Source organism: Salvelinus fontinalis, chromosome 9 (genome assembly GCF_029448725.1).
Source record: "Salvelinus fontinalis isolate EN_2023a chromosome 9, ASM2944872v1, whole genome shotgun sequence".
Classification (NCBI taxonomy): domain Eukaryota; kingdom Metazoa; phylum Chordata; class Actinopteri; order Salmoniformes; family Salmonidae; genus Salvelinus; species Salvelinus fontinalis.
In genome coordinates this window covers 60,238,141-60,257,893 of record NC_074673.1, presented here as the reverse complement: position 1 = coordinate 60,257,893, position 19,753 = coordinate 60,238,141, and the positions used below count along the sequence as shown (strand labels likewise).

General features: G+C 44.5%; 1 protein-coding gene across 7 annotated transcripts in view; it reads right to left on the bottom strand.

The window, feature by feature from the left end:
- Nucleotides 1-19,753, bottom strand: part of LOC129862896 (membrane-associated guanylate kinase, WW and PDZ domain-containing protein 2-like) — a 362,503-nt gene that overhangs the window by 163,280 nt on the left and 179,470 nt on the right. For all 7 annotated transcript variants that reach the window (XM_055934977.1, XM_055934980.1, XM_055934975.1 and 4 more), the window contains exon 3: nt 12,858-12,977. In XM_055934977.1, coding sequence (XP_055790952.1) covers nt 12,858-12,977 — 120 coding nt within the window. The remainder of the gene's footprint in view (nt 1-12,857; nt 12,978-19,753) is intronic.

The window sequence follows — 19,753 nt, the reverse complement described above, 5'->3', positions numbered from 1 at the left end:
ACCAGGCCTTCCTGCAGCGAAGCACCCCCACAACATGATGCTGCCACCCCCGTGCTCCACGGTTGAGATGGTGTTCTTCGGCTTGCAAGACTCCCCCGTTTTCCTCCAAACATTATGATAGTAATTATGGCCAAACAGTTCTATTTTTGATTCATCAGACCAGAGGACATTTCTCCAAAAAGTACGATCTTTGTCCCCAAACTGTAGTCTGGCTTTTTTATTGGCGGTTTTGGAGCAGTGGCTTCTTCCTTGCTGAGCGGCCTTTCAGGTTATATAGGACTCGTTTTACTGTGGATATAGATACCTTTGTACCTGTTTCATCTAGTATCTTCACAAGGTCCTTTGCTGTTGTTCTGGGATTGATTTGCACTTTTTGCACCAAGTGCGTTCATCTCTAGGAAACAGAACACGTCTCCTTCCTGAGCGGTATGACAACTGCGTGGTCCCATGGTATTTATACTGTGTACTATTGTTTGTACAGATGAACATGGTATCTTCAAGTGTTTGGAAATTGCTCCCAAGGATGAACCAGACTTGTAGAGGTCTACAATTTTTTTTGTCTGAGGTCTTGGCTGATTTCTTTTGATTTTCCACGATGTCAAGAAAAAAGGCACTGAGTTTGAAGGTAGGCCTTGAAATACATCCACAGGTACACCTCCAAATGACTCAAATTATTTATATCAGAAGCTTATAAAGCCATGACATCATTTTCTGGAATCTTCCAAGCTGTTTAAAGGCACAGTCAACTTTGTATGCAACTTCTGACCCACTGGCATTGTGATACAGTGAATTATAAGTGAAATAATCTCTCTGTAAACAATTGTTGGAAAAATTCCTTGTCATGCAGAAAGTAGATGTCCCAACTGACTTGCTAAAACTATAGTTTGTTAATAAGAAATGTGTGGAGTGGTTGAAAAACTAGTTTTAATGATTCCAACCTAAGTGTATGTAAACTTCCGACTTCAACTGAACCTATCCCTAATGTTTACAGATCTGAGGGATCTGGATAGGTTTAAGCAGTGTAGTGGTGGAGTGTCCAACATATTCCTTATTGCCACTTATTCCCTAACCAGCTCTTACCCTAAGTTTAGAACTACACATTTCAAGGCTGCTTTAAGATATTAACTCAGAGACCGACCAAGCCCCGTTCAGGTAATACCTCCCATCCTCTCTAAGCGTTATCGGCGTAGTGTTGTCTATACTATCATGGGTTTTGTCAGTTGTAATTTTCTACCCATTCGTTTGAACTCCAGTTGTAACGTCTGCTTCCAACTCAAACTCTCAAACACGCAGATCCCCTGAACGCAGCCCACTTTCCAGCTTACACTCTCAAATACATAGATCCCCTGAACACAGCTCACTCTCCAGATCCCAATCACCTGAATTCTGATCACCTGTTCACACACCTGTATGTCATTATCACACACTATTTAGTTCAGTTCTTTGCACCCCATCATTGTGAAGTATTGTTTGTTTTGTGACACACTTCTATTTCGGAGCGCTGTGTGTTCCGTAATTTAATTCTCCCGTGTATGATAATTTTTGCCTGCCTCACTAACAATGCCTATTCCCTGCCTGTACCTTAGCCTATCGGATTTACTGTTATCAACCTATTGCCTGACCTCCCGGACAATGTGTCTCCCTGCCTGTACTGTTGCCTTTTTGGACCCCCTGTGTATGACCTTCTGTCTGCCCCTGGACCCACCTACCTGCCTCCTCCTGTGGTACTTTACAAATAAACACCTGCTGCGCCCTGCGCTCGAAACCAGCTCTCTGTATCCCATCGTGTTCATTACACCACTCTTAGATCTACTATTGTTAGCTCAAAAGAGGAGCCCACTGTGGCGTGCTCACCCAGTGCTTTAAGTTCATATGTAATTCCAAAAACATGAATATCCCCACTGTTTTGAAATCATGTAGTGAGCTTGCAGGAAAGCAACCAAAGCCCATGTACGTCAGTTTATAACATTCCATCTGGTTACTTTGAGAATTCCTCATATTGGCATTGGCTGCGGCCTCAGGCCCTATGGTGCTAACCTTGAAAATGTATTCCAATTTCTTCTCCTTCCTTCCATAACTAATAGGGATATACCAAATGTGCAATCTTATAACCATACCACTATATCAATATCAACCATCAGACATGGCCTGCAACCACCTATTGAATGTAGCCTGTTTGAGTTGGAGTTTCCATATGACTTAAACAAATTGTAAAGGACTTGGTTAGATGCATCTGAACATTAGCAGCTTACTTCCTAAACTGGATTACATCAAGATCTGGGCTATGCAGACAAATTCATCAATCCTCGTATTGACTGAAACTTAGATCTCTGGGGACATTCTGGACTCTGATATTAATATTGAGGGCTTTCGGGTAGAGGTGGTGGAGTGGACATTTTTATAAAAATAATGATATGTCTCTTTACTGAATTCCACTTCCCTTGCCAAAGAATGTGAGCTACTATCTTTAAGCCTTTGTCTGGGGAGAAATGTATACATAACTGTTATAGGGGTCAACTAGTTGAGTTAACTAGTTTGTTTGTCTTAATTTACAAAATAAGAAGTTATTATCCTGGGTGACCTGAATGCAGGCTTCAGACAATCTAAAAAACTGATCTAAACTTAACCCAGGTGACTAAGCCTACATGCCCCAGCCCGAGAGATGCATCAAAGTCAGCTCTGATTAATCATATTTTATTGAATACACAAAATAAATATGTTTCTCCATGTGTTTTCACCCAAGCCATTAGTGACCACTGCCCAGTTGTTTGTGTTAGAGATTTGAGAATACACAAACTGAAGCCTTTAAAAACTTCAGTGAACAGGATTTTTTACATTATTAAATCCCTGAAGGGTTCTACTTCCTCCTCTCTGCCACAATACATTAATTCAGACACACTTTACACGTCAGCTACTACAGCGACTGAAATGACTGCAACACGTAACAATCAGTTGCAGTTAGTTTCAGAGTTGGTGGCAAGAAATAAGTTAGCCCTAAATATTTCTAAAACTAAAAGCATTGTATTTGGGACAAATCATGCACTGAACCCTAAACCTCAACTAGGTCTTGTAATAAATAATATGGAAATTTAGCAAGTTGAGATGGCTAAACTGCTTTTAGTAACCATGGATTGTAAACTGTCATGGCCAAAACATATTGATACAGAGTAGCTAAGATAAGATTCCATATGTGATATTTCATAGTGTATGTCTTCACTATTATTCTACAATGTAGAAAATAGTAAAAATAAATTTAAATCCCTGGAATGAGTAGGTGTATCCAAACATTTCACTGGTACTATATGTGCTATGGCTTTACACCCCCTGATACATTGTGGATAAAGAGTCTAACAGAACAGAGAGGGTGTTTTAACTCTAGCTGACTAGCATAGCCTAGCCTAGCGCCACAGGGATATCATATAATATAATTTAATGAAATCACAAGTCCAATACAGCAAATGAAAGATAAACATCTTGTGAATCCAGCCATCATTTTTGATTTTTAGAATGTTTTACAGCGAAAACACAATATATATTTATATTAGCTCACCACAATAGCCAAACACACAATGTCATGTTTTCACCATGTTTTCACCGCCAACATAGCTTTCACAAAACCCACAAATAGAGATAAAATTAATCACTAACCTTTGAACAACTTCATCAGATGACAGTCTTATAACATCATGTTATACAATACATCTATGTTTTGTTTCGAAAATGTGCATTTTTAGAGGTATAAATCGTAGTTTTACATTGCAACCACCATCACAAATAGCACCAAAACAGCCAGAATAATTACAGAGAGCAACGTGAAATACATAAATACTCATCATAAAACATTTGTGAAAAATACATGTTGTACAGCAAATGAAAGATAAACATCTTGTGAATCCAGCCAATATTTCACGATTTTTTTAAGTGTTTTACAGCGAAAACACAATATATATTTATATTAGCTAACCACAATAGCCAAACACACAACGCCATTTATTCACCATAAAGATAGCTTTCACAAAACCCACAAATAGAGATAAAATAAATCACTAACCTTTGAACAACTTCATCAGATGACAGTCTTATAACATCATGTTATACAATACATTCATGTTTTGTTCGAAAATTTGCATATTTAGAGGTACAAATCATGGTTTTACATTGTGAGTACGTAGCCATAATGCACCAAATTGTCCGGAGAAAATTTGGACAGTCACGTAATCTAACCGAAAAACTCATCATAAACTTTACTAAAAATACATGTTGTACAGCAAATGAAAGATACCGACTATAGGGGGTGCTGTTTCAAATTAGCATAATTGTCTCTACAGCTGAAACAGCTTCCTACTCAATTCTTGATCGTACAATATGCATATTATTGTTATTATTGGATAGGAAACACTATCTAGTTTCTATAGCCGTTTGAATTATGTCTCTGAGCGGAACAGAACTCTTTCTACAGCGAAATCCATGACAGGTTTTGCGAAGGTCTGAGAGCGAAGCTCTGATCTCAGTTCAGTTTAAAGGGGTGTGTATATCCTATGGAACGACACGAACTGCACCCGCCTTCCCCTGGATGTCAGTAACCAATGAGAAGTGGAATGGGCTTCCTACGTAGCTCTCAGAGGTTATAAAACACCAAGGAGTGAGGTACGCCTTCTTTTCGACGTTGAACTTTACGCAGAGAGAGACCCCGGGATGCCATTTTCGAACGCTCAGTAATGAACTTTAGATATATCAGTCTGTAATTTAATTTGATATAGGTGTTAGAAACATCATAACGAAGCTATTTGAAATCCAGTTATATCAGATTATGCGAGTATATTGCTATTTTTCAGAATTTCCTCAGTATTGCGTAATGAGGATTTGGACACGTTAGCTAATGTTAGCAATTGTTAGCTATAGTTAGCTGCTATATCAGAAGTTGAATGCAACGTTTTACAACCAAGCAACGATTCTTTTGGACAAAAGTACCACTTGGCCAAGATTCCGATGGAAGCTCGTCGAAAAGTAAGAGCTATTTATGATGTTATTCCATTTTTATGTGGAAAAATGTAAACTCAATAACGGTAAATAGTGACGCCGTTATTGCGGCACTAGTCTGTCTGTAACGCACACTGTATGTCTAGTAACGTTAATTTTAAAAATCTAACTTAGCGGTTGCATTAATAACTAATGCATCTTTCATTTCATGGCCAACCTGTATTTTTTTAGTCAAGTTTATGAATAGTTTTCGATAAAAATAGTTGTATTATCATGATGCTGCCGGGCAGATTGCTTGAGTAGTTGGACAGTATTTCCATTGTGTAAGCACGATTTGTGCCGCTAAATATGCACATTTTCGATCAAACTCTATATGGATTGTGTAATATGATGTTACAGGAGTGTCATCGGAAGAATTCTGAGAAGGTTAGTGAAAAAATTAATAGATTTTGGCAATGTTGACGTTATCGCTCTCTTTGGCTAGAATCTATGCTCTGGTAATGTTTGAACATGTGGTATGCTAATATAACGATTTATTGTGTTTTCGCTGTAAGACACTTAGAAAATCTGAAATATTGTCTGTATTCACAGGATCTGTGTCTTTCGATTAGTGTATGCTGTGTATTTTTACGAAATGTTTGATGATTAGTAATTAGGTAATACACGTTGCTCTGTGTATTTATTCTAGTCGAGTTGTGATGGTGGGTGCAATTGTAAACTATGATTTATACCTGAAATATGCACATTTTTCTAACAAAACCTATCCTATACCATAAATATGTTATCAGACTGTCATCTGATGAGTTTTTTTCTTGGTTAGTGGCTATCAATATCTTAGTTTAGCCGAATTGGTGATAGCACCTGATGCAGTAAGAAACTGATGGAGTTAGAAAAGTGGTGTCTTTTGCTAACGTGGTTAGCTAATAGATTTACATATTTTGTCTTCCCTGTAAAACATTATAAAAATCTGAAATGGTGGCTTTATTCACAGGATCTGTATCTTTCATTAGGTGTCTTGGACTTGTGATTTAATGATATTTAGATGCTACTATTTAATTGTGACGCTATGCTAGCGATGCTAATCAGTGTGGGGGGGGGGGGGGGGGGGGGGGTGCTCCCGGATCCGGGGTAGAGGCTCGTTAGAGGTTAACCTGTTGGGGATGGGGGCGCTGTTTAGACTATTTATGCTAATGTGGCTAATTTTTTAAACGGCTTCCCACAAAATCCTTGATCGTACAATATGCATATTATTATTATTATTGGATAGAAAACAGTCTATAGTTTCTATAGGAGTTGAAATTTTGTCTCTAAGTGGAACAGAGCCCATTCTACAGCAATTTCCCTGACATGGAGTCAGATTTGAGAAACGTTGGCCACTTTTCTGAAGTCATTTAAACGGGCACTGTCGTTGCTATGACTATACGGACACTTCTTACGTCTTCCCCTGGATGCCTTTACGTGATGACGATTCCAACGGGCTCGATTGCTCGTTCACAGGCCCTACAAATGAAAAAAACCTTTAGCTAGCAAGTCTTTTCTTGCTGCGTAACGCGCGTGGAAGACACCGACCCTCTCCTGTTCCAAGCGTTAGTTTAGCCTGTTATATTTCTCCGGTCATCTTTTCACTCGTTATAGGAGTTACAAACATCACAAAGTAGTTAATTTAAAGCGTTTTATAGCAATTTATATCCGTTTAGTGCGATTTTGGGACATTTATTTTTGCAACGATGTGAAAAGTTGGGAACGCTTTTCAGTTCATCCCGAACGTAGTTGACATTTCCACATGGCAAGAGGACAGCTTTCCACCAAAAGACGATTTCTCCCAAGAAAGGATCCTTTGCCCAAGATACTGATGGAAGAACAGCTCAAGGTAGGACATTTTTATTATGATAAATCGTGTTTCTGTCGAAACATTTTAGTGGCTTAGGACGCCATGTTTTTTGACGTAGCTTCGCTTGGCGCAAACTGTATTGAAAAGTAAGGATAAATTAAAAAATGTAATAACGCAATTGTATTAAGAATTAAATTGTCTATCAATCCCTGTCCACCCTATATTTTTTAGTCACGTTTATGAGTATTTATGTATAAGAGTAGATCACTGTCTAAGTGGCGCAAGGACATTTTCTGACCAGCTGAGCTACATTTCACATTGTCTAACCATGATTTTGGTGGCTAAATATAAACATTTTCGATCAAACTCTATATGGATTGTGTAATATGATGTTACAGGAGTGTCATCTGAAGAATTCTGAGAAGGTTAGTGAAAAAATTAATATATTTTTGGCGATGTTGACGTTATCGCCCACTTTGGCTAGAATCAATGCTGGGCTGCTATGTGCTATGTGCTATGCTAATATAACGATTTATTGTGTTTTCGCTGTAAGACACTTAGAAAATCTGAAATATTGTCTGTATTCACAGGATCTGTGTCTTTCGATTCGTGTATGCTGTGTATTTTTACGAAATGTTTGATGATTAGTAGTTAGGTAAACACGTTGCTCATTGTAATTATTCTAGTCCATTTGTGATGGTGGGTGCAATTGTAAACTATGCCATATACCTGAAATATGCACTTTTTTCTAACAAAACCTATCCCATACCATAAATATGTTATCAGACTGTCATCTAATGAGTTTTTTTGTTGGTTAGGGGCTATAAATATCTTAGTTTAGCCGAATTGGTGATGGCTACTGGTGTTGGTGGACAAATAAAAGATGGTGGATTATGCTAATGTGTTTTTAGGTAATAGATGTACATCTTTACATATTGTGTCTTCCCTGTAAAACATTTTAAAAATCGGAAATGTTGACTGGATTCATAAGATCTGTGTCTTTCATTAGCTGTATTGGACTTTAATGTGTGAAAGTTAAATATTTTAAAAAAATATTTTTTTTGAATTTCGCGGCACTGGTTTTTCAGTGGGGGGGGGGGGGGTGTGCCGCTAGCGCCACGCTGATCCTAGACAGGTTAATGCAACCGCTGTGTTAGATTTAAAAAAATAACTTTAGTACAACGTACAGCATGCAATATTGTGAGACAGCGCCCAACAATTCACAAGACGTTAATGCAACCGCTGTGTTAGATTTAAAAAAATAACTTTAGTACAACATACAGAATGCAATATTGTGAGACAGCGCTCACGTATTCTCCGCCTTGTTGGAGCCAACACAAACCACAAAAATACGAAATAACATCATAAATATTCTCTTACTTTTGATGATCTTCCATCAGAATGTTGTGCAAGCATTCCTAGTTCCAGAATAAATCGTTGTTTTGTTTTAGAATGTCAATTTCTTCTGTCGAATTAGCAACTTTTGCTAGCCATGTGGAGGGCACATGTCCAAGAAATCTTAGTGCATGGAACGAAAAATTCCAAAAGTCCCAATAAACGTTGAATAAACTGGTCAAACTAGGTTGAAAATCCTACTTTATGATGTTTTTCTCATATGTATCCAATAAAATCAGAGCCGGAGCATTTCGTCGTGTATACCTAACGCATTTCAGAAGACAATGTGAGGTTCCCTGGTGCGCAGTTGAATATTGCCAAAAGAGCGGACCTGTCACTCCAAAAGCTCTCATTCGGTCTCAAATCAAGCTCGACACCCCATTCAACATTCTACTGCCTGTTGACATCTAGTGGAAGGCGTATGAAGTGCATACAGATCCATAAATATAAGCCAGTTGAATAGGCAGGCCCTGACACAGAGCCCCATTTTCAGAATTTCCACTTCCTGTTTGGAAGTTTGCTTCCAAATGAGTTCTGTTTTACTCACAGATATAATTCAAACAGTTTTAGAAACGTCAGAGTGTTTTCTATCCAATAGTAATAATAATATGCATATTGTATGATCTAGAACAGAGTACGAGGCCATTTAATTTGGGCACGATTTTTTCACAAAGTGAAAACAGCACCCCCTATTAACAGGAAGTTGGAAGCCTCTCCAACATAATCCAGGTAGAATCAGGAATTCCCTTGGCCAGCTGTCTAGGCCCCTTGCTTTTTTCTGCTTGGAGTAACCCTGGTTTGTAAAGTGTCATGGTCAAAACATATTGATACAACAGTAGCTAAAATGGGGAGAAGTATGTACTTTTCTCAACCTTTACTAATGACATGCCACTGGCTTTGAGTAAAGCCAGTTTGTCCATGTATGCGGATGACTCAACACCATACACGTCAGCTATTACAGCGAGTAAAATCACTGCAAAACTTAACAAAGAGCTGCAGTTAGTTTCAGAATGGGTGGCAAGGAATAAGTTAGTCCTAAATATTTCAAGAACTAAAAGCATTGTATTTTGGACAACTCATTCACTAAACCCCAATAAAATATTGTAATAAAATGTGGAAATTGAGCAAGCTGAGGTGACAAAACTGCTTGGTGTAACCCTGATTTGTAAACTGTCATTGTCAAAACATGTGGATACAACCAGTAGCTAAGAAGGAGAGAAGACTGTCCATAATAAAGTGCTGCTCTACCTTCTTAACAGCACTATCAACAAGGCAGGTCCCACAGGCCCTAGTTTTGTCACACCTGGACTACTGTGGTGCCACAAAGAAGGAATTCGGAATATTACAATTGGCTCTAAACAGGGAAGCATTGCTGGCCCTTAAATGTACACCGGGAGCTAACATTAATAATCTGCGTGTAAATCTCTCATGGCTCAAAGTGGAGGCGAGATTGATTTAACTTTTTAGAGAGAGATCCCTTTTTTTCAATTTCCCCCTAAAATGACATACCCAAATCTAACTGCCTGTAGCTCAGGCCCTGAAGCAAGGATATGCACATTCTTGGTACCATTTGAAACAAAACACTTTGAATTTTGTGGAAATGTGAATTGAATGTAGGAGAATATAACACCATAGATCTGGTAGAAGAAAATACAAAGAAAAAAACAACCTTTTTTTCTCTTCTCTACCACCTTCTTTGAAATGCAAGAGAAAGGTCCCACATCTAGCCATCACGATGGTGTCCACAAGATGGCAGCAGTGTATGTGCAAGTTTTAGATGGATAACTTGAAGTATGAGCAAACTACATGACATTTAGTGTAAAGTCACCCAGGTACATTTGGGCAAATCGTGAAGGAGACATTAACATTCACATTACATTTTTCTGCAAGAATATCGTCAAATCTGTATACTTGGACTTTGATTCAGCTTTTCCAGTATTAGTAGCCATATTACAAGTTCAACATTTGCGAAACAACAAGTTTTCATAACTCTCCATATTCTTAACATTTTTGTCCAAATGAAAAAGATGTATTGTAGCACAAGGTTAGCAGCTACATTTTACGACAGCCCAGCTCATTGGCTATTTAACTGGCTTTGTTTGACCCCGATTGGTGCTTATTTGACAGTTACAGTTGATCAAGTGAAGACTGCCCGTGTCATCAGCGTGCCATGAAGGCGTCGCTCTCTGACCAAATTTGGTGTCCTATAGGATATACTACACCCCTAATGATATAGTGAAGTCTGGTTACATTCTAGGATCTCTGAGGAAGAAATACGAATGTGATTTTACTGGTTGAAACAACGTTTAGGGTTAGATTTTTACATTCCTATCTTTGCAAATTGAATGAGTGGAAAAACAAAATTGATCGTGCATGCTATTTGAAAAAGGATTTGATCTAAAACGACACTTCATGTTATCTCTGGGACCCTTTGGATGATAAATCAGAGCAAGATTTCAGAATGTAAGTACACATTTCACTTTCAGAGGTGAATTTATAATACTTAAAAAGTGTTTTGTTGTTCGGAGCTCTCCTCAAACAATAGCATGGCATTTTTTTTGCAGTAATAGCTACTGTAAATGGGACAGTGCAGTTATATTAACAAGAATTTAAGCTTTCAACCGGTATAAGACAATTATATGTACCGGCATGTGTTGTTTCGCACAAATCTGCGATCGTGACACAAGGCGCTGCATGATTTACAACTGTCCCGTTGACGGGACACCTATTCCCACCACTTGTTTTGTAAGAAGTGTTGACATGCTGACTGCACCGGGTGTCTTTTTAAACTACTTGGACACAGCTCGGACACCCATGCATACCCTACAAGACATGCCACCGAAGGTCTCATCACAATCCCAAAGTCATGAACAGACTATGGGAGGTACACATTACTACATAGAGCCATGGCTACATGGAAGTCTATTCCACATCAGGTAACTTATGCAAGCAGTAGAATTAGATTTTAAAAAATGTTACAAATACGCCTTATGGAACAGCAGGGACTGTGAAGAGACACACACAGGCACAGACACGCATACACATGATAAGACACGCACTCTACACATACGCAAAAATATATTTTGTATTGTAGAAATGTGATACTAGAGTAGTGGCCTGAAAGAACACACTGAATGTGTTGTGAAAAGTGTTATGAAATGTAATGTCATGTAATATTTTTAATTAATTATGCTGGACTCCAGAAAGAGTAGTTGCTACCATGACAGCAGCTAATGGGGATCATTAATAAATACAAATGCAAATGTGTTTAAGTGGCAAGTGTTTGAGCTCTTTTGCCCAGATAAAGCGATTGTTCCTTTTCAGTGCATTCAAGGCATTCTCCGTGTTATTAAAAGTGTACATGGCCGCTATTTCAGCGTTTCATGTGGGAATTGACAGAGCCTCACCAGGGGACCCAACCTCTGATTGTGCGGTTCCTGAAAGGTGTGTGTCGTCTCATATCGTGCACATCTGGGACTTGGTGGTGGTTTGAAGTCACGGTATGCGGCACCCCTTTTTTAGAAATAGATCTTGCCTCTCCCTAAATAGCAGGAAGCAAATTGCACAGTCAACCTTCCTGCCAGTTCTTGACTATGGTGACACCATTTTACAAGATTTCAGCAGTCACTAATCTAAAACCTTTGGATTCCGTCTACAATAGGGCCCTTCGCTTTATCACAGGTAACAATTTTAATACTCCCCACTGCATCCTGTATCAAACGGTTGGCTGGTCCTCATTAAAGACCTGTAGATCACTTAATTATTCCCTTTTTGCTTAAAAATCTCTACTACACCAGCTTCCAAGAAATACCAAACCCATTCACAAGGTTGGTTCTTTTTGAGGTTCCGCAGGTCTCCACCGAACTAGGTAAATCCACTTATTGTTTTAGGGCACCTCATTACTGGAACCAGCCCGCTCTGGAAATGTAAAATATTAATTGAGTACCTTCTTATTGAGGAATGTAATTGTTTTCCTTGAATATTTGCGTTGAGCTGTATTTTGTCTTATGAAATTGTATATGCAGGGCTCCCTTGTGAAAGAGACCCTTGTCTAAATGGTGACTCCTATCTCCTACTGGGGAATAGAACCAGCAGATCATCCATCTGTAGGTCTCTGCCAGGGTCTGAAGCCAGATGAAAAGCCTTGAGTAGCATCAAACCCAACACATAGCTCACACACAGTCTGAGTGAAATGACTTACGTTCAAACGCAATTCCACTACCACAATGAGAAGAGACACACACACACAAACACAGACACACATACACATGATAAGACACTTTACATACACATACAGCACTTTACATACACGTACACATGGATTTTGCATTGCAGATATGTGACAGCAGAGTAGTGGCCTGAGGGAACACAATGTGTTGTGAAAACTGTTATGAAATGTAATGTCATGCAATATTTTAGATTGTATGTAACTGCCTTCATGTTGCTGGATCCCAGGAAGAATGGGGATCCTTAATAAATAGAAAGAAAAAAAAGAGATCCAATGTGGTGGTGTGTGTGTTGATATTTGTGTGAAGACAAAATGTGTAATTTTCAGGATGGCAGTTATGGAGCATGTAGCAATCCTAGTGGATTGTGGTCAGTGTCTTGGTCACTGTTGTGTTATGGTCAGTGTCATGGTCAGTGGACTCACCTTCATAGGTTCCACTCTCTAGCAGGGCTCCACTTTGCTCCAGTTCCATAAAGCGCTCTGTGCTCACAAAGTTATAGTCCACCCCCGGCACCTCTCCTTCCTTCGGCTGCCGGGTGGTACCTACAGAGGGAAAAGAAGATTACTTTATTGTAAATTGGTACAGGCACAGATTTGTCTAAACATTTTCCTTTATCCAAACCAGCCATACAAATACACACACAGAGGTTGAAGAAACGGCCCCTGGAGCAGTTTTTGGGGGTTAAGGGCACAACAGCAGGAGATGGCATATAGGATTTGATACCAACAACCCTCCGGTTGCCGGCTCACAGCCCAACAGATTTTTATTACCAGACTCGGGATTTGAACTGGGAGCCCTCCAGTTGAGCAGGGTAAAGGGAAGAGGAAGACGGGAGGAGGGGAGACAATGAACATTGAGAAGAGGGAAAAGGAGAGGAAAAGATTTGAGTCTAAAGTAATTTCTAAAAGATCATCCAAACTGTTTTCTCAGGACTCTTTTGTTGCATGAGGAAGTGAATCCAGATGCAGCACTGGAAGTATTTGTAAAAGGATTTATGCTAATTGTTGACAAGCATGCACCTGTTAGGAAATTCACTGTGAGAACTGTTAGATCCCTTTGGTTTGAAGATTAATTGAAAAATGATTTGTTTAAAATAAATGATGCAAAATAAGTGGCAAACAAGTCAGGGTGCTTAGTTGATTGGTTGACATACTGTAAATTGAGAAATGTTGTGACAAAATGTAACAAAAAGAAGCAGAAATGACATTAACAAACTAAGATAAATGACATAGAACACAATGGAAAGAGACTTAAATGATATCATTGGCAGTTAATATCCATAATTCATTGAAGTTCATGAGACATTTATAACAACACCTTTTGACACTGCCAATCATTTCAATGACTATTTCCCTAGTAAAGTGGAAAAACTCAAAAGTGAAATGACAACATTGAACAGTGAACCATCATAGTTTTGTATAAAATATTGTAATGACCTGACTAGATCATAAAAGAACAACTGTCCAGACAGAGGATTGAGTTTACGAATGGACGGTTTATTAAACCAACTTTACACAGGCTACTGTTTGGCCGTAGCCCACGCCAAATAAATGAAAGATAGCCCACAAGCCAATCGTGACCTTCTCTTGTGAAGACCAGACGTAAGAGAGAGAACAAAGGCAAAACCTGGTCTTAACTTCCAATGCTCCATCCCCCTGCCCAACCCCCCTCCACGCCACTCCGCCAACCACCAGGATGCCCGGCATCAGAACATTCCAGGCATTCCCGTGATTGGCAGATAGCAGGTTGACTGACATGTCGGACCCCGCGAACACAACCACCTACTAGCCTAACACATAACACACAGCTGTCTGTGCGGGTCGCTACACAGCCCCCCCACCACAAAGTCCCTCGTCCCCGAGGGAACAAACAAAGTCTCTGAAGCGAACCGGAGGTCTCCTTTGCCTGCGTGGCCGTGATGGTCGCAGAGTGCCCCTCTGGGAACCAGGGGATGAAGGCAGGGATATGGGGGACAAGGAAGCGGGAACGGGTAATACAGTCCGTGGCTCTGGGGAACCACGCGGTGACACAGGGGGGGAGACAGGGGGAGTGGGCTGTCTGGAGCCTTGTCTGCGGCACCTGGGGGTGGGTGCCTGGAGAATGGCATTGCCAGAGAGGGGAATTGTGGGGGTTCCTGGGGTTTGGGGAGAAGAGGCCCCTCTGTATGGAGCTAACCTGTCCCGGTGCAGTGCCACCTTTCTCCCCCTGGGAGGAAGCTGCACCCGGTAAACAACCTCCCCTACCCTCTCCAGGACACTGCAGGGTCCCACCCAGTGACTGTCCAACTTGGGGCATCTGCCTTTTTTCCTTAGCGGGCTGTAGACCCAGACCAGCTCCCCAGCCACAAAGTGCCTTCCCCGGGTGTGCACGTCATAGTTCCTCTTCTGCCTCACACCTGCATTCACCAGCTGCTCTCTGGCGAAGGTGTGGGCTGTCTCCAGGCGGTCCTGGAGTCTCCGGGCATACTCCGGCCCCGGGGGAACATGAGGGCTATCCAGGGGCCGACCAAACGCCATCTCCGCAGGGGTGCGGATCTCTCTCCCCAGCATGAGGAGGGCAGGCGTACAGGAGGTGGAGTCTTGGACAGCGGAGCGGCATGCCATGAGGACCATAGGCAGGTGCTTGTCCCAGTCACGCTGGTGTTTGGAAGAGACGATGGCCAGCTGCTGTCCAAGCGTTTTATTGAAGCGCTCTACAAGGCCATCACTTTGAGGATGGAGAGGAGTAGTGCGGGTCATGTGCATACCCAGCCTCTCACACATGGTGGCGAACACACGGGACTCAAAGTTTCTGCCCTGGTCGCTGTGGATGGACTCTGCAGCTCCAAACCTGCTGAACATCCCCGCTGTCAGGGCGTCGACGATGGTCTCTGCCTCCTGGTCAGGCAGAGCATAGGCCTCGGGCCATTTTGTGAAATAGTCCATGGCCGTGAGCACCCAGCGGTTTCCACTGTCTGTGGTGGGGAACGGCCCAACTACATCCACTCCCACCCTCTCCATGGGAGCCCCCACTGGGAACTGTTGGAGCTGAGCATAAGAGCGGCCTGGGGGGCCCTTTCTCGCTGTGCAGTTGTCACAGCGGCGACAAAAGTCCTCCACATCCCTCTTGTGCTGCCCCCAGTAGAAGCCCTGACGGAGACGGCGCAGTGTTTTTGTGACCCCAAAGTGTCCAGTCCCCACCCCGCCATGAGTACTCTGGAGCACAGCCTCCCGCAATGCTTTTGGTACCACCACCTGCCACCTCTCCTCTTCCGTAGCTGACTCCTTCCATGCCCGCTGTAGCACGCCATCAGCCAGCCGCAGTCTCTCAAACTTTGACCACAACCCTTTGGTCGCGAGTGAGAGCGCTGTCACCTCTTCCCATGGTGGCCTCACCTGCGCCTCTACCCACTGTAGCACTGGCTGTAGGTCTGTGTCCCGTCCCTGCTGCTGCCGCCATTCAGCCATGTCGACAGTCTGCAGCTCACAGCAGACAGGCCCGCTCGCCCGACACACTGTGGCACAGACCCCCTCTGCACACAGCTCTCTCTCCCGTCCCTCTCTCCGTTCACAGTGGCGGCAGCCGTCTGCAGTACAGGGCCGACGGGACATGGCGTCGGCGTTGGAGTGGCGTGCCCCTGCCCTGTGCACCACCGTGAAGTCATACGGCTGAAGCTCCTCCAACCAGCGTGCCACCTGGCCCTCTGGCTCTCTGAAAGACATGAGCCACTGGAGAGCAGAGTGGTCAGTCCTTACAGTAAAGGGCAGACCACCCAGGTAGTACTTGAAGTGTTTGACGGAAGCCACAACAGCCAAGAGCTCCCGCCGGGTGACACAGTAGCGGCGCTCATGTTTGTCAAATGTTTTGCTGAAGTACGCCACCACTCTCTCCCCCGCTGGCCCCACCTGGGCCAGCACCCCACCCATGCCCACATTGCTCGCGTCTGTGTCCAGGATAAAGGGCAAGGTGAGGTCAGGGGGGGCGAGCACGGGGGCCTCGATCAGTGCACGTTTGAGGGTGTTGAACGCCTCCTCACACTCCACTGTCCAAGTGAAAGCTTTGTCCTTCGGCAGCAGGCGGTTCAGTGGAGCAGCAACGCTTGAGAAGCCCCGTACAAACCTCCTGTAGTACGAGGCCAGGCCCAGGAAGCTCTTCAGCTGACGCTGGTCGGTGGGGGTGGGCCAGTCTCTGACAGCCCCTACCTTGTCCTCCATGGTGCTGATCCCCTCCTTCCCCACTCGGTGGCCCAAGAAGGACACCTCTCTCCTCATGAAGTGGCACTTCTCGGGGTGGAGCTTCAGACCTGCGGCAGCCACCCTCTCCAGCACACGCCGTAGCGCCCCCAGGGCTGACTGGAAGGAGCTGCCATGGGCCAGGATGTCATCGAGGTATACCAGACACTGCTGTCTGGGGATGCCATCCAGCACCCTGTCCATCAAACGCTCAAAAGTAGCTGGAGCGTTGCACAGGCCAAAGCACAGGACCTTGAACTGCCAGTGTCCTCTGTTAGTGGAGAATGCAGTTTTGGCTCTGGCCTCTGGGGAGAGGGGCACCTGCCAGTAGCCACTGCGGAGGTCTAGTGAGGAGAACCAGGAGGACCCCCTAACCAGGTCCAGCGACTCATCGATACGTGGTATGGGGTATGAGTCCTTCCTGGTTACCTCATTCAGCCGCCTGTAGTCCGCACAGAACCTCAGCTTGCCCCCCTTCTTCGGAACCATGACGACTGGCGCCGCCCAGGGGCTGTCTGAGGGCTCAATGAAGTCTGCCCGCTGCATCTCCAACACAGCCTTGTCTGCCGCCTCCTGGCGTGCCAGCGGGATACGGCGGGGACGCATCTTGATGGGCCGAGCATCACCTGTGTCGATCTCATGCTGCACCAGATGAGTCTGACCCACCTCTTCCTCACTCAGCGCAAAGCTGTCTCTGAATTCAAACAGCAACTGCCACAACCGTTCCTGCTGCTCGGGGTCAAGACCAACACAGTTCCTCCCCCATATCTCCCTCACTGCAGACAGTGTCCTCTCCTCTCCCATCTGGGGTAGCTGGGCTGGGGGGGCGCGGCCTGGGCTCACAGAGGGCTGTGTCATGGAGGTAGCTGGGGGAATGTAACACACCGCAGTAGGTGACAGGGGGGCTGGGGAAAAGTCACACACAGCTGTGGGGGAGGGGGGGCAGCCATGAGTCTCTGCTGCTTTAACTGTTGGAGTAAAGGGTTTGTTGGGTTGAGTGAATGTGACATTAGGGGGGGCCATGGTGACTTCCTGCCCTCCCTGGAAGCTCAGTGTGCCCCTATTTAGGTCTAACTGGCAGCCTGTGCTCCTAAGAAAGTCCAACCCCAGGATACAAGGGTCCTGCACAGCCGCCACCCACACAGGATGACGCACAGTCCTGCCCCCTACTGTCAGAGTCATTATTCCCTTCCCTTTCATGGGTGCCAGCTCACCTGTGACTGTGCGGAGCTGCACAGTTGTAGGCTCACACTGAGTCTAACCTGGCACAATATCTGGCCTCACCAGGGTTACTGTGGACCCAGTGTCCACCAGGGCGGAGCAGGGCACACCCTCCACAGTGACAGGGACATGACAAAAGTCCCCAACACAGGTCCGGCCCACCACAACAACAGGCTCCATCCGCTTGCTCTCGTCTGCTTCTGGGGGAAGTGGAGCCTTGCTTCCCCGTCTGTGCCGGTGGGCTCCTCCTGAAGATGATGATGGTTGGGATAGAAAGCCAGGGGTCCGCACTACCCGGTCTATGCGGACCCCGAGCCGTTTCCCTGATCTCTTGGGGACATGGGGCAATTTCGGCGCAGATGGCCTGGCTGGCCACAACCCCAGCAGACCCTGGGACCAGGGTGTGTGTTTTGTGCCGCCTGTAGCGACACAGCACGAATGAGTTCTGTCATTTCAGCCACCCATGCAGGCTTTTCCGGCTCCGGGCTGCTCTGCCCCCCAGCTCGCACAGAGGGTGTGTCTCCCTGCACCCCCACCAAAGCCCCAGCTGAAGTCCCAGCCCACATCAGCTCCCTCTCCAAAGCCATCTCCAAGGCTATCTGCAATGACTCAGGATGAGCCAGCTGGGTCTGTATGCGCAGCTCCGTAGGAGAGCGCGCCTGTATGAACTGGTCCCGTGCTAGCTCGCTCTGCACGGAGGGGGGCATGTGAGCATATGCCCGCCGAGAGAGGCTCTCAATGTCATTAGCTAACACCCGTAGAGGCTCTCCTGGCTGCCTGCGTCTATTACTCAGTTCGGAGCGCAGTAGCCCGGGCTGTACACACTGTCCATAGCGCCTCCTCAGTGCTCCCACTAAAGCGCCATAATCATGTCTGTCCTCGGGGCTAATCAATATCAAACAGGACAGAGCTTCATCCGTGAGGCATAAAGCCAACTGCAGTGCCCTTTCTTCATCCGACCACCCCCTAAAATGAGCTAACAGTTCAAACTGAGCATGAAAAGCTTCCCAATCCGCCTTACCGGAATACTTCGGGGTCTTAACAGATACGGACGCAGCCGGGAACTGGGCGCCGCCATGTTTGTTTACATCCTGAGCCCCAGATTCCTCGTCCCGCCGCGTCGACGTCACCACTTCGGCCCGCCCACCAGAATCCGCGCGAAACACAGTCGACGAGGCGCTCATGCCCGCTTCAGCCGCCATCACTCTAGCGTCCTCCCTCAAGCGGCCTCTGCGCTCCGACGCCCTGGCGATCTCCTCAGCCAGAACTTCCGACGTCCATTCACACGTATCTCCTTGGCCATAATCGTCCCCTACCTCCACCTTCACTTTCGGATTCCCTCGAAGCATTTTCAACCCCCGTTCTCACCTACGGTAGCTAGCCACAGAAGTCAGCTAGCTAGCTGGCTAACTTTTATCAACGTTTTTACTTCTGACACCAATGTAATGACCTGACTAGATCATAAAAGAACAACTGTCCAGACAGAGGATTGAGTTTACGAATGGACGGTTTATTAAACCAACTGTAACGACCCTGGGTTTATAAGCGCGGAAATCGACTCTGCCGCTTGAGCATGCTTTTGCGGCACAGTCGATAGCGCGCCGGACCTCGGGCTAGGAGGTCGAGGGTTCGAGACCTGCTCCCTGCCTGTTTCATTACAATATCTAATAATGAAAGCGAAAGACTGCTGTTTTGAATGTTGTCTTTGTTTGCGTGGGACAGGTGAAAAAAACTATACAACCAGGTATGGACCACCTTGATGGGAAATTATTGAGAATGGTAGCAAACTGTATTGCCACCCCTATTTGCTATATATTTAACCAAATCCTAAAGACATGTGTGTCCACAGGTGTGGAAGGAACCTAAAGTAATTCCACTGCCTAAAA